The sequence below is a fragment of the Colossoma macropomum genome, unplaced genomic scaffold (assembly GCF_904425465.1).
Source record: "Colossoma macropomum unplaced genomic scaffold, Colossoma_macropomum, whole genome shotgun sequence".
Classification (NCBI taxonomy): domain Eukaryota; kingdom Metazoa; phylum Chordata; class Actinopteri; order Characiformes; family Serrasalmidae; genus Colossoma; species Colossoma macropomum.
This window is the reverse complement of record NW_023494786.1, coordinates 29,758,723-29,774,769: the sequence shown is the minus strand read 5'-3', so window position 1 is coordinate 29,774,769 and position 16,047 is coordinate 29,758,723. Positions and strand designations below refer to the sequence as shown.

Genomic DNA, 16,047 nt, shown 5'->3' with positions numbered 1-16,047 from the left:
CGCTTGTTTAATAATCTACACGATTGTATACAAAAGTTTACACATCTCTGGTCAAATTACATGTTTTGTTGATTTTCTGAGAGAAAATGACTGAACACATCCTCTACAGAGAACACACTTCTGCACATTTCAATGCACGATTACTGTTTATTTGCTGAATTTAACATGTTGAAGGGAAAAAATAAAGCATAAATGGGGCATGTGCAAAAGCTGTGGCCCATTTAGCGTTTTATTTTCCAATACATAATGTTTTCAATACATTAAACTCAGCAAATAAATAGAAACTGGATTTTTTAACTTATTTTCACAGAAAATCAACCAAACATGTCATTTGACCAGGGTACTCAAACTTTTGCACATGACTATTTTAAATATTCTTCTGCTGCTCTTACATAAAAACACACCTATTTATATGCTTTTTGCCAAAAAAGTCATATATTTTTATCATATATATTTATTTTTAGAGTTTTGGAAAATACGCAGTTATTGTTCACTCACTTATCTGCTTACTTGTCAAAATCAGTATTCAATTATTAATAAAATCAACAGTGACATTACATTTCTGACTGAGACCTTCATCTAAAGCCATTTCTTCTTGTAAAATGAACCTCACTTAATTAGAAAATCCTCAACAACCCTCCTCCTGGAGATCGACCTTCTACAGAGCTTAGTTCCAAACCTGTCACATCTAACACACTGTTCCCCCCCCTTAGCTAATACTAATGCATCTGATCCAGGCAATCAAGAACTTCTGAAGACGTTAATTAGCTGGGCAGGTTCGACAGACTGTGGATGGAACTAGACTCTGCAGATATCCAGGATCAGGGTTGGCGACCACTGCTGTAAAACTTCACAGTCTGCTTTTATGCCTGATTTCATTAGTACAATGCTGTAAATAATAAATGTGATGCTGAAAAATGGTAGGAGGTCTTCTGAACTAAGAAATAATAAGAAAATAAAAATGAGCCTGGGCCAGTAATGACCGTACAGGCGTACGGAGACAGACTGTGCTGGAGAACTGACTGAACACAGTGAGAAAAACAGAGAGAGCAGGTAGAGATGTGTGTGTGTGTGTGTGTGTGTGTGTGTGTGTGTGTGTGTGTGTGTGTGTGTTGCACTGACCTCGTCGTTCAGATTGCTGGCCAGTAGAACTCCGCTGCCTCCTGAGTGTCCAGACAGCGCCACCCTGCCGGCTGCCGCCGCTGCTGCAGCCGCTGCACTGAGAGGACTAATAGCCCCTACAGAGAGAGAGAGAGAGAGAGAGAGAGAGAGAAAGAAAGAAAGAGAGGGGGGGGCAGAGGAAGAGGGAGAGAGGAAGAGAGAAAGAGACAGAAAATAGGGAAACAGAAAGGAGTAAAAATGTAAAGAGAAATAAAGAAAGAAAAAAGAAAGAAAAAAGAGACAGAGAGAGAAAGCAAAGGAAACAGAAAAAGTGAGAAAGAGGAAAGAGGGAGAAAGTGGGGAGAGTAAAAAAAGAAAAAAAATTAACAAAAAGAAGAGAGAAAATGAAAGATAAAGAAACAGGGAAAGAAAGGAAAAAAAGAGGGAAAAGAATGGGGAAAAAGCAAAAGAGTAAGAGAGAGAGGAAGAGGGAGAGAGAGAGAGGAGGAGGACAGAAAGAGAGATAAAGCAAAGAAAAAGGAAGGAAAATAAAAAAGTGAGAAAGTGAGGGAATGGGGGAAAAAAGAAAAAGAAAAAAAAAAATGCCATAAAAGAAAATGAAAGAAAGAAAAAAATAAAGATAGAAAAGGAAGGGAAGAGGGAATAGAAGTAAAAGAAAATGGGGAAAAAGCAAGAGAGAAATCAACAGAAAAAGAAAAGAGTGCATGTGTGAGAAGGGGCAGAAGAAGAGTGTGGAAGAATGTGAGAGAGTGAGTGAGAGAAAGAAGAGGGTGACACAGAGAGAAAGAGAAACAGATGGAGACAAAAAAAGAGAGAGATAAATAGTTCAGCGTGAGTCACGTCAGTCATTTAGACTCCAGTAAACCTGCAGCAGTCTCCTCTCAGCCTTCAGTCCAGCTCCGGCCATGCAGCCCACCAGCGCTGCCAAGCACACGTACAGACCACCACAACCCTGCCGGCCAAACCGCATCCAACACACACTTCATACAGAGAGCTACACACACCACTGACTCAGTTTCACACAGACTGCCATTCAGGAGGAAAACACCCAGATAAACACTAGGGGCCGACCGATACACAGAACTGTGCAAAAACAGAGACCACCTTTCATTTCTAGCCAGTAAATAGAAGCTATTAGCTTTTCAGCATCAGAACAAAAGCCAGAGAAGAACCAGTACTGTGCAAAAGTTCAGCCACCTGTGAAAATTTGGTTTAAAGCTGCTTATCTGGGCAGGAAGAGTTTATTCGCTCAGAAAAAAAACACAATATTAATACAACGGACAGTGATTTTATAAATGTCTGTGTTTTTTAACCATTTCCAGACCTCTCCTCAAGGAAGACCAGTATTAGGCTAACTGAAATAAACTGGTTTGGTTAATCAATACCACATTATGTTATACCAAATGTGCTGTGGATGGAATTTAATAAAATCCCTGTGATGGCTGGAGGCATACAGGAGAAATCTGGAAGCCAACTTTCTTCTTCAATCTACCTCATAAGATGCCAAATTATTCTGAAAATAGGAGATTCCTGTTACTTTCTACTGTATTAATATATATTTGTATTTAATCTAAAGTTATATGTTGATTTCACTGGCAAAAAACATTTACTGCCAAGACAAATGGTTTAAAACACTGTGCTGACACTTCTGCACAGGATAGTAAACTGTAATGACACAAAAGTCTGCCATTTGCCTCGGCGTCCATTCTTTTCGGGAGATTTTGGGGAGTTTTCCAACAAAATTCTCCAGCTTCGTCTCTAAGCTCCGTCCTAGAAGTTGGTTGCGTTTCCCAATTAATCAAAATGAAAAACTTTAGACTTATCAGTCCATAAAACAAGTGAATCTGATGGTAGATTGTCTTATATTTAATCTCCTGAAAAATTACTAACTTGTATTTAATGGCCGTTTCGATTGGAATTTTGCACAGTACTTTAGCAGCTGGCTGAAAAAACTGTCCGATATTCAGAGTCCACATATTTATTGATTAAAACATACATATATAAAGAATAAATTAACAAAGCTGATAAAGCACAGACATTTCTTCTTAGTTGTGCTAGTTGTGCTTAGCTAAGCTAGTTAATTTTAACACAAAAAGTATTAACGTTAAAACAAACGTAACCTTAACATACAAAAAAGTAGAGAACTGACAAAAGTAGAGCAATTGAGCAGAAACCAACCAAAACCACAGAGAATGCTGAGGTATCACAACACTGTTTTTTTACACACTTTGTTAGTCAATATTTCTATTATTTCCTTTGATTTTCTGCTGTTTATTTAAGAAATTTGTCACTAAAATTTTAATTTAAACTAATTAAAGTTTAATTAAAACTAATCCAATCAGTTAAATTTTTGACTAGCAGAATTTTTAGCTCCTTAAACTAAGCATCACTGACAAAACGCTCATATCGGTTGGACCCTAAACATATCACCAGGCCTTTCCTCCCTTCCACTGTCGCTGTGCAGTCCAGCAGCCACACTTCTTTATCAGGGTGGAGCTTTACGAGGTAGATTGATTGGCCAGTCTGTCTGAAAGGCAGTGTCTCATTACGAACATGGGTCAATCCCTCACATCAAGGCCACAATGCAGAATGGTAGGGCTTATTGCTGTGCCTTCTGATTAGCGCTCTGCAGAAAAGAGCAACAACGAGAATCCAACAAGTCAGGACAAATGGATGGAGCTGTTTCGGTAGAGAAAGCCCCGCCAATTCTGACAGCACTGGCAAAGAGTCTCTTTCCTCCAAGAGAAGGAAAGAACACAAAAGGGTTAAGAAAGGAAACAAGAGAAAGAGAGAAACAGTAGATAACAGAAGCATAGGTACCTAGAGAAGATGGCAAAGCTCCAGCACTAGAGTAGGAAGTTACCATTCCGGATGGAGTACCTAGGAGAATGTGTAGAGTAAAAGTCGTACGCGATCAGATAGGAACGGAGGGCCAGGGACTCTAATGAACTCTGAAAGTTTAATTAGGGATGCACCGAGACATGTATAGACACACTAACGTCGACCAATATAGATTAAAATCAGCTTTGGCAGTTGTGGATTCATAGTATAGAGTATTAACAACTAGAGTTCATCAACTAGGCCTAATTATCTGCATTTCTTAAAAAAAAGGGCCAACATCTACCCAGGGTCCAAACTATTCCTGACTATTAGCACTAAAATACTTTTGAACTAAGACTAAAGTTCCCAAGAGATGTAGTTCAAGCAGGGCATGGAAACCATTAACTACTATGCAAATTGAGCTGTGTAATGCAAATTTACATTTACAGCATTTGGCAGATACTCTTATCCAGAGCGACTTACAATTTGATCATATTTACACAGGTAGGCGAAGGTAGTGTTAGGAGTCTTGCCCAAGGACTCTTATTGGTATAGAGCTGGGTGCTTGCACAGCTGGGGGAATGAACCCCAGTCCACAGCGTAGAAGGCAAATACACCAACCACCAAATACAGCAAACCACTGATTTTGAGCGATGCAAAACTGCTTGGAGCAACACTGGTTACCAATTAGGGATGTGCATTCTCTCTAATTTTGAGTATTCATAAGATTTAATGAACGGATATTTGGTTAGAAACAGGCGTCGGCCAAAAGTGGCCTAGGGCTCTAGGTTTACTTTTAAGAGGACAGCACTGATCTAAAAACATGTTTAATTAATCAAAATAGCCAAAGGAGCAAATGAGCTAACACTAAAAGAATATAAAAGTACAGCATCGGATGCTGATGTCTTCTTTTTCTCTTCGTGGAATGATGCGCCAACATGTTAGCTTGTCAGAGAAATATCTTTCAACCTTCATTTAAAAATATCCTTGTTTCTAGACGTCAGCTAAGAGCCGTAATACAATATACTCACAAATATGAAATACTAACATTTTACAGTTTTGTTTAAATATAAAAACGCAATATTTTTAGCCTCTATGTTTTCTTTGTCTTCCCGTGACAACATATCAAACACCAAAACAGTGCTCTGAGTATTCGAATTATGTTAAGTGAGTACTGCAGTACTACCAAGTTAACTAAGTAGTGTCAGCTTACACTAGCAAACCAGCACATTAGCTGTCTAGCAAACGTCAGTTATTACTTTTTTGCTGTTTTGTGTCAAATTAGAAAGCCTTCAACTTAACACTACATTTTTCAACATTGTCTCTACTTGGGCATATATAACGGTACACTATATTAAATGTCATCTTCCGCATTCATGCTGAGCAGGGCCTGAATCTACCGACTGCTCCATTTTATCGGCAACCCAAATGCTAAGAGCTGTTTTGTCCTTTCGACAAAAGTCAAACCACAACATTTTATATGCATTTTTTTTGTATTGTGGCTATAAATACGTCTCAGTATGTGCTAATGTGCTAATATAAACTAAAAATATAGTATACAGTAAAACGCAGACTCACTTTGCTCGGCTTTAAGCTTTAGCTATAGCTGCTTTTCTCACATCTCCGGCAGGAAACTTTTCCGCAAACTAGAACAGTTTCTTGTAAAACGTCTCTTAGCGTTAGATTTTTTACAAGGCTGCTACTAGCTAGGCGAGACTGTCACCTACACTGCTATGTGAACAGCGGTCTGCGCACCAACCTTCAGGGTTAAAGGGTGAATTAGCAGTTCTACATTAACTCCAGCGTTTAAGACCATTTACTGTTAAACTGTGTTGAACGATCAGCAGAGCTTATTTTTACCCAAACATCTAATTCTACTGTGGAGCCGCAACAAGGCAGTAAAAGAGACGCATGAGGCCCTGGAGCCGCATACTGCCGACCCCTAATTTACGCTAACAAGCTACACAACTTGTGACCAATTGAGAATATTCAGTATATAAAATCCACCCTCAGTGTTTCCCAGCCTGTGGAAAAGCACCTGCTCTGGAGAAGGAACTAAAAAAGCTGTGTTCTGGAAACTAACCCTGGCCTGGGTTCCAGCTGTTGCAAACAGCATAAAGCTTCCAGGTTCTTGAACAAGTTTCAGTGGTGGAGAAATGAAGTGTGAGAAGAAAACAAAATGTTTCTTTATGATTTGTCAGGCACAGCAAGGTAAGAGCTTGAGAAAGAGTTTTTAGCCTGACGCATACCACTGCACATCTGTTTTCTCATGCCTAATCAATGTATACAGATATGAGTAAAACTTTCCCCACCATGCAAGAGAATTGGTAAGACTTTCAATACTACTGAACATACTGTCTGAATTTGAAGAGACATAAGAGAAGCCAACTGGCCCGAATAAGTGCACTTGAAATGCGCATGCCGTACTTAGCCAATTTTCATTTCTTCTGGCAAAACGCATTGTGTGTTGTAGTCTGTTTCTGATGTCAGGGTGATGAACTTAGCTTAACGGAGCTTTTTGTTTCTTCCAGGGTGATTTTGCGCTGTTTGCTGTTGGGTAAATATTTGCAAAACAGCCACAGACGAGAAGTTTAATTCTTTCTGCATTTTAAGTAATGCTGCATTGGTGTAGTTTGGTGGAAACAACGTACAAATAATTTCACAACCAAAACCTCTCTGCATTTTAGGCATCAACGAAGCGCTGGCAATGTCATTCTATTGTATGGCAACATTATATTAAGCACAGTCAGACAGAAACCAGGATCGTTTGTTTAACGAACTATTCCAGCAGCTAAATATTTTCATACGTCTTAAATGGTGCTTGTTAAAATGAAGCCTCAATCTCTTCAAATAAGAAAAATATGACTGAGCAGCAAACACCAGTTATGATCTTCTCTAACTAAACAAAAATAATCTTAACCAAAGCAAAGTTTTTATTAACTTGGCTAATAAAACAATAAGGCCACATTCATGTAATGAATGTAATAATTCTAAACACATTTATGTTTTAATATAATGAATAACAACAAAGACATTGATGGGAGGCATTATGACAATATTTTACCATATTGTGATAAATTACATCACAATATGTTTTTATGAGCATAAGGAGATCAGAATTTAAAGAGGAATTCCACCAACTTTTCACACTTTCGGTATGATTAAATGGTTAAGATACAGAGTCATTCAGAGTGGTTTGGTGTGAAATCCCTTGTTCTAGACAAACTTACCGAGTCAACTGTTCACAGTGGTGATGATAGGAACCAAGACATCTAAACTGTCTGAAAGGTTTACTGCCTCTAAAAGCTCCCTCACAGAAGGTTATTACATAAAAGTTATGAAAATGTTGCCTGATGTCTGAGGCACTGTTTAATGCACTGCAAAAAAAACTGTATATTGTCAAGTAAAATTATCTTAACTCTAGTCGATATATACACTATTTCTTATTTTTGGACAGTAACTACAATGGCTACATTTGTGTTGTGGTTACTGTCACCCCTGGGTCCTATTACCACCACTGTAAATAAATCTGTAAGTTTCTCTATAAGGAACCATCTCAGATAAAACCACGCTAGACTTTGTTTCATGGGTCGACCAATATGGTTTTTTTCGGGGCCAATACTGATACCGATTAGCAGTTTATCAAAGACACCGATAACCAATTTTTTGGGGCCAAAATTCATTTAACATAAATTTGATTTTTTAGTGTGAAAATTTACAAGACTTCAACTCTTACTCACAACTTATATTAAAACAAACATTAAAACATTACAAGAAATAAAGTGCTTTTGAGCTTTAGACAGTGTATGCTGCAAAATAGTAACTTAACCATCCATCTTTAAGATAATTTATGCAAATATAATTTACACAATTTTATATAAAACATCATTAAAACATATTGAATTTAGTGTGGGACAGTATGTGACAAGCTGACTAAAATCCATGCACCCCGTGTAGTTTTGATAGTATTTTTTTTTTTAATGTGGCACTGCTGGGGCATTTGGCCTGTTATTTATCAAATACCTGAAAAACGTACCTTTCAAGTATCGTGTTTTTTTTTCCCATATAATCCTAGTTCATAGTGAAAAAAACACTGAAAATGCCTCCAATTACTAACCGATCTGAGTAAATCACAAAACTGTTGTTCTGTGTTTTGGCATTTTTCTGATCTTTGCTTTATTTCCTTCAGTCTGCAAATTCAAATTTGGGCAAGAAAAAAAAGATACACAAAAATATTTTGCTCTTGAAAACAACTTGTACACTGAGCAAGAGACTTCTATGAATCTGAAACAGCTGTTTTAAAAGTAGAAGCCATCATTCTCCACAAATATTAAAAAAACCCTAACTTTAGTCATAATTTAACTAGTTATTAGTGGTACAGGTAGTGTAAACAGGCTTAAGAGACATTGGGAGAGATCAGCACAGATAAATTCATGAGAAATCAATGGAAGAGCTGTCAAAAACTACTTGGCTGGTTCTCTATAAATGTTTAATGCGTCTTTTCAATGTGCATCAAAAACTATGAGCAACTGGATTATAGGTATAAATATATTAGTACCAGCAATGAATCGGTGCATCCCTAATTTGAAACAGCAAATAAACAGCAAACCTAAGTATGAGCTACCAGTGAGCAACTTTCTACTTCCGTGTATCATCAAAGCTCTTGAAGTACCATTAAGTAATAAATATACAGCAACTTAGTTAAAGTGCTTTGCTATGCTGTCAACTCGTAACCCCCTCACCAACAGATGCATATGGAAGCTAAAACAGGTGAATATCTAAGAAGATGGATTCTGCTAAAGAGAAGCACCAGGATCAAGTTATGTGTATCGCTGACCACTGATACACATCAGGGGTGTAAAAATGCAAAACCAAGATAAATCAATCTGAAGATGTTGATTTTGTAATGCTACATTAAATTAAAACAAGATTTAACAAAGTATGCGCTAGGGCTGCACGATTTGGAGATAACATGATGTTCGATAATGCTGTTATATAAATCATGTGACATCAAAAAAAAAATTATATTTATATATATATATATATATATATATATATTAGTGTGGCTCTGATTGGATGTGCTTCAAATACAGATACTATTTTTGCTGTGTAAACAGATCTAACTGCTCCTATAAGCAAACAGCAAATGAAATACATTACAAAAGCTAATTTCACAAATATAATCAATAAAAAACTAATAAATTCTAATAAATCTAAAAATTCCAAGAAATTCTAATAATTATTTACATCTTAATTGAAAGCACATGTTCTGTGCAGTGTAAAGTCATGGAGAAAAAAAAAGTTTTTTTCTAAAAAAAAAGTCTTTTTCTAAAAAACCTACACAAAATAATTACATTTCTTTTTTTAGATTCTATATAGATCTATAAAGAAATATGTTTATACATCGTTATTACCTATATAGGCAAACAAAGACAAACTAATATATAGTTAATTTCCTAAAAAGCTTCTTATAGTCATGCAGGTTTGTTGTGACAGTAGCCATTACTGCATTGGTTGTTTGGACGAATGGTTATGCTGCTCACTGCATACGCAGGACAGCAGGTGTCATTTCCAGCCCCTGGAAGCACTTGTTGGGATTCTGACACTACATCCCTCTAATCTAATTATGTCACCCTTATGTGTTTATCTGAGATATCCACATCTCGATAGCGATAAAAATATGATTTATCGTGCAGCCCAGTATGTGCTCACCTTTCGGCCAAAATAAACGTCCCAGACCATTTGCAAATAATAGTTGTATATCCTGTATATTCATTAAAATAATTCAGAATCATTCCAAAGTAACCAAATCAATTCAAATTGTGGGGAAATCTGAAATTTCATTATGCACTTAATTATTTCCTTAAGAACTGTGACAGGATCAAGTCAGAGATCTAATATATGTCAAGACTCACTGAATGCATTAAGCCTTACCGAGCAGCGAGGTGGAGTCTTTGCTGAGCGCAGCGGCCATTGCCGGATCTACAGGAGGCTGGCCGTCTCCTGCCGGCAGCTCCGGCCTGGTGTAGTCTCGACTCTTGTCGTTGTTGTACTTCACGTTCAGGTTGACCAGCTTGGAGAAGTCGATGCGCAGGGTGCAACAGGAGTTGTAGATGTTCTGTCCATCCAGGGACTTCAGACAGTGATAAAAGATGCAAGATGTTTATTGTGGTACATCACAGAACTAAGCTAGCACTGAAAATTAACTGTGAAAGTATGAAACTGCATATTTTCTATAATTAGTTGCCCGTTAATGATGCTGATCATGAAAAAAGTATATATAATAAGCTATATTATATACAATACTGTGCAAAAGTCTGAGAAAAAGAAAGGTAATGCAGTTCACTATCTAGACAGTAAGCACATATTACTCCAAAATAACATCAACATTTTAACAAAGAAACTAAAAGCACTCGTGTTCTGGTTCACTGTATTTATGTTTTTGTACTTTTTCTAAAACCAGTGTTTCATTGTAGTATTACATTTATTTCAACTGACTGAAGACCTAAAAAGTGGAAATCACTCACCAGCTTGGCCTGCTGGGCGTTGACTGGATCACTGAACTGCAGCAGCGCCTGGAACTGATTGTTTTTAGTAAATGTAATAATCTTCATGACCGTGCCAAATTTGGAGAATATCTGAAAGTGAGAAGAGAAGGACAGATGTGATGTCAGTGGTAGCAGGTTCCAAAAAGAAAGCCTGTATGCTCTAGTTAATAAAACAGGTTTATTATTCAGTTATTAATTTTAAAACGTATTATTCAGCAAGTATGAATTTTTTTCTTATAAATACTATGAAACAAATAAGCAAATTATGTAGTTAATCCCTCAAACTGTACACTTGTTATTCAGTTAATCTTCAGATTTATTATTTAGAAACCACTGCGAATTTTGCACTAATTCCTGTGAAACCAATATGTGCATTATGTAGTCATTACAATGAGGAATAGACGTTTATGTGATCTATGGGGTGGATTTTTAAAGTGTCATCTCTAGGTAAATGTGTGTGGAGCAGTGACCTGCTGCAGGACATCCAGGGTCACTGGGTAGAACATGTTGTCGATGATTATACGCAGGACCGGGCTGGGTGCAGGCGTTAAAACACCATCTCTAGCAGTGTCTGAGCTTGGAGATCCACCTTCCTGGACAGCAGAAACCGCCTGCAGCACAGCCTGGGCCCGCTGGGTAGAGCAGAAAAAGAACAGAAACATACTTAGACCCTCCTTAGACTACTGAAACTTCCACTCTAGAGCAGTGCTTTCACCTCCCCCCTCATCATCGTAGCTCAGAGACCCTCAAAACCATCTAAATACATCGAAGTAGAGTACTGGAAGAAACTGTCCTTGGATTTCCTTATTTCACGCTGACTCTGTCTATAAGTTTTAGCATTTTTAATTAACCTACTACATATATTTGCCAACCATTTTCACAGTTAATAAACTTAGCATTTGTATGACTTCTCCTTCTTATGTTATGATATAAGCCTATATGAGCACTAGTGTAGCCTCATGGGTCCAGATGTGATCTTGTAACAAGAATACACATATGGAGACAACCTGTTAAACTTCTGCCACTGAACTGAGGTGAAATCAGTCACTGAAGCAGGTGAGCTCCCGTAAAACCCACCCCTAGACTCCTGTAGTCCGTTTAGCTTCAAGGAAAATAAAAAAAAAAAATCCCCAAACAAAGCTGCCAATTCTCTCCGCATTACATCTATTTCTGGTCTGGATTTGATGGGTATTAAAATGACGAGGGCCATGTTTGCTAACCTGATTGAGAGCACTGTCAGTCTTGAGCTCTTTGTGATTGGAGTATTGGATGAATACAGGGACGTTTCGCACTTGAGGCGTCACTGCCGTGTAATAGTTCACCATAGTCACTGCCGCTTCTTCTGTTCCAAGCTCCAGGAACGCCTGCAGGCCAGAGTGGGGGAGAGAATAAATATTCAAGGTGAGAAAAAGTGCTGCCCTTAGCCTGGACCCAATGGTCAAAAAAAATCAAAATGGTTAACTGCAGAAAAACGTTTTATATCTCGAACCTTTTTTACTCCGTGCCCTTGGAATAACATTTGCATTAAAAAAGCTTCTCAGAATTCATTTTGCTCTCTCATACCTGATTCTTGCCTTTCAGCATCAGGATGTTGGTGACTTTCCCGAAGGGCAAGCCCAGGGCAATGACCTCTGTCTCAGAAACTTCGTTAGGAAGTTTACGAATGTGAATGACTCTGGAAGGTGGGCTGTCCATGCTGTCCTCCACCCTCAGTTTTTTGCTGTCACTTCCATTAGCTGTGAAATGAGGGTTGGTTAATATTATGCATTAAAAGTGAGACTCTGGCTGTAGAATGTTTTTGATGTTCACAGACATCATAATTCCCAAAACCGACAAATCCGCATCAAAACTAACTAATAGATATCAGGTTTTCAAGACATTATACCTGCACTGAATCTTTGTTCATATAATTGGGTGTCTGTTACGCATTTGTGTACGTACTTGCTGATGGTGTAGTGTGCAAACTAACAGCAGACTAAAGGTAAAAGGTCCAGTAAAACACTGAAAACCTGGTTATCATATTATGAAAAGAGGTAGAAGAGGGAGAGGAAAGAATATACACAAATAAACTGCCTATAATTTTTTCTTTTTTTGTGTTTGTGGCGGCAGTAAGAGTTACTTTCCTAAAAATTTGATCTAGAATGTCAGAATTTTCTTAATTTTTTTGTTATGTGTCAAAATAACGACACTCAAAATTGACTTGCGTACTCAAAATTGACTCATTCTTCTGAAATAATTACTTAATTACTTCATAACATTAGCTCAACACAGTATGTCAGAATTTTCTCAACTCGAAATCTTGAGAAAATTAGTCGTTATTTTAGTCATTAAGTCAAATTTTTAAGAAAGTAAATCATTTCAAGACATTAAAACAATTTTGAGATATTAAGTCAACATTTTCAAGACAATAAGTAATTCTGAGATACCGAATCAATATTTTGAGAAAATAAATTATTGTTTTGAGATACTAGGTCAAAATTTAAATTCATTTTCAGATACTAAACTACAGTCAAAATTTTGAGAAAATTAGTCAAAGTTGACATACTGCCAGAAAAGGAGAATGGAAAAAAAAAAGATAACATTTGCTATTTTTTCTCATCTGGCTGGCAAGAATGAGCTTCCATACAATACGAACTTCATTCAGTCTATTAGTAAAATTTAAATACTTCTTATTGTAACCCAATACATCTAAAAATATACCTAACGCAGAATACCTTATCAGACAACTCTTATTTTGTCATATTTAAGCGCTTCCCTTACTTACCAGTGACTGAAGAGTTGGGACTGTTGTAGAGACTGCCAGACAACAATTCATCTGAACTTCTCTAAGAGTAAAGAGAAAAGATAAAGCGGCAAGTAAGAAAGAGAATCTATTCTTCCTCTTCATCACATCAGATCACGTCAAAAACACAGACGTGATAAAAAGTAGTTCAATAATCCAAGTGCTTACCTTTACACCAACTGCAACATCACTAGCAATGCTAATGGAGGAAACACACAAAATATGACTGATTATATGATTTGCTGCAATCAAACATCTTTTGATGCTTGCATGATAGCACTGTTAGCTCAGAAGCTAACAAACTTTGCTCATTCTGCTTTGAACTAACAGTTAAAGGGGAACTCCACCGATTTTTCAAAAACTCTGTAAACAAAGTCATTCAGAGTGGTTTGGTGTGAAATGCTCTGTTCTAGAGAAACAGAACTGTTCACAGTGGTGGTGATAGGAACCAGAGGTCTGAAGAGTTTAAGGCCTCTAAAAGCTCCATCACAGAAAGTTACTACAACAAATAGTTATAAATACGCAGCCTGATGTGTGAAACACTGTTTTACGATAGTCCTGAGTTAAAGTTTTGGCCTAAAATCACTGCAACCCATTCATGGTGGAGGGATGCATGCAGGGTGTTGCAGGGCAAAACAGTGCCCAAAGACCACTTATTGTTCTTCAGATTTACGTGCAGGTTCACTGGTGGTTTTGAATGATAAATAAAATTGATAATATATTTATTTGTGTTGTAGGCATTGTGACCCCTGGTTCCTATCACCACCACTGTGAGTCAGTAAGTTTCTCTACAATGAACCATTTCACATCTAACCACTCTGAATGTCTTTGTTTACATCCCAAAGTCTGAATTATTCGGAAATTTGAAAATTGGTGGAATTCCCCTTTAACGTAGCTTAACTGTTAACCTACCTGTCCTGCTCACAGATTAAAACATATTAGAACATATTTCACTAGATTATATATTTTAGTGTTTTTCTTCTCTAAAGTTCACGATTCATCTCATCAGCTTATTATCAAGCCCCGAGGATTAAATCTTAATAATTTCCCTAAACTGTTGGCTAGCTTTATTTTTCTATCCCCCACCTTCTTGTTCATGTTTTTCCGTTCCACCTTAAATGGTGCAGCAGTTACATTCTGGCACCTTAGGCGTTAAAACAGCTAGGTTAGCTAACTGCTGCACATTTAAGGTGGAACGGTTAATTACGAACAAGAAGCTGGCGAATAATAATCCAACTTCAGCCTCGTAATTTCGCGTAGTTACCTTAAGAATCTCCAAGAAATGTTTTTATTAACTGCATATACATTCAATCGTTTATATCTATTTCCAAATGCGACCTTTTCCATTCATTTCCAAACGTAGCTATTGTTCTGCATCGGTTTGTTAGCAGCGTTAGCAGCCTCGGCCTTCTAGTTCAGCAGACAATGGAAGCGAAGTCGCCTTAAAAGTCCTGTTTAATAACAAACCGAAACGTAAGAACAGCCTTTTCCTAACATTCATGCAGTATCATTCACTTACCCGTCCATTGCCGGGAAAATGCGCCTTTTCCACGTTTTTAAATTTCTTTATTTTGCTCGAATAGCGGATCGACACACGAACGACACGCAGCTAAGCAACTAACGGTAACGGCAGCAAAATGGAGCCTGCGCTGTCGGCGGTGAGGGAGGGGGTTTACGGAGTTCGCCGATTCTGGACGATGTGTGACGAGTTTATCCGATTCAGGCCGCTTCTAAGCGATTTGTTCCGATTGTCTCCGGTTTACTCCGATTCTTTCCGATTCACGCTGATGCATTCCGAATCAGTCCTAGTCCATCCGAATCACTCTTAACAAAAAGATTAAAGATTAATTTAAACTACATTTTAGAAACCTCAGGCTTACGGCATGACAAACAGCACTTTTAAGCCTCTTGTTTTTATTTATTTGCCCTCCTTCTACACTGTAAAACATAATACCTGCCCTTAATTAACATAATTTTTAGGGGTTTATTTATTTGTTGAAGTTAATTAGCTAATTTGGATAAATTTGCTTAGAATTATGGGCTGTTTGAGTTAACCTTACTGTAGAAGTGTAGATCAGTGAAAATTAGAAAGTAACTATAACTCATACGTAAGGTTATTTGGGCTTAAATCTGTTAAGTAATGTATTTTTTTCGAGGCAATATGCCTACATGATTTTTTTAAAGTCAACTAATTTAAGTTTATAGTTTACTAACATGCACCTATTTATCTTGTTCTTTGTTTACTTTTCAAGCCTTCATATCCTAAGGACCACAACAACGTATGTAACATTACTGGCCCTTGCAAAATAGCATACATCTTTTTCAACCAAATTATTTTCCAAGAATTTAACAAAAGCCTCTTTAACTGTTTATGGTATGGTGGGGTGGAGGCCAAAGTCGATTGGTTTTTCTTTTAGCTGGTTATAGCAAAATAAAAGTATATAATTGTATATGATAGCAGAAGCAAAGATCAATAGAGCAAAATACACAGAGTTTATGGTTTAATCAACTGAAATGTGACACAAAATAAGCTTTGCAAGTAATAAATATGTGAATTAAAGGCTCAGATCTACAGCAAAATATACAAGCAGGTCTTACTACATATTTAAAGGGTCCATGTTCCACATTCTTCTTGAATTCCATATTTTTTGCCCCAGGCCCAGTGATAATATTTGTGTGGTTTTATGTAGTAAAAACAGTCAAAGTTCATAGAAGCACATTCAGTGGCTGTCTGTTACAGCTGTGCTGTGTTAAAGAGCGCTGTGTGAGATCATT

General features: G+C 37.3%; 1 protein-coding gene across 2 annotated transcripts in view; it reads right to left on the bottom strand.

Annotated features, from left to right (window-relative positions):
• ptbp2b (polypyrimidine tract binding protein 2b) overlaps positions 1-14,904 on the bottom strand; it is a 21,788-nt gene extending 6,884 nt beyond the window's left edge. The window contains exons 1-10 of one of the 2 annotated variants that reach the window (XM_036565294.1): positions 14,792-14,904; positions 13,441-13,471; positions 13,255-13,315; positions 12,054-12,226; positions 11,711-11,854; positions 10,961-11,122; positions 10,470-10,580; positions 9,877-10,075; positions 3,943-4,002; positions 1,123-1,238 (exon numbers count right to left, since the gene is read on the bottom strand). In XM_036565294.1, the coding sequence (XP_036421187.1) occupies positions 1,123-1,238; positions 3,943-4,002; positions 9,877-10,075; positions 10,470-10,580; positions 10,961-11,122; positions 11,711-11,854; positions 12,054-12,226; positions 13,255-13,315; positions 13,441-13,471; positions 14,792-14,799 (1,065 nt within the window). In that variant the 5' untranslated portion in view covers positions 14,800-14,904. The remainder of the gene's footprint in view (positions 1-1,122; positions 1,239-3,942; positions 4,003-9,876; positions 10,076-10,469; positions 10,581-10,960; positions 11,123-11,710; positions 11,855-12,053; positions 12,227-13,254; positions 13,316-13,440; positions 13,472-14,791) is intronic. The other variant, XM_036565295.1, reaches the window with a different exon arrangement.
• Between the last annotated feature and the right edge of the window lie 1,143 nt (positions 14,905-16,047).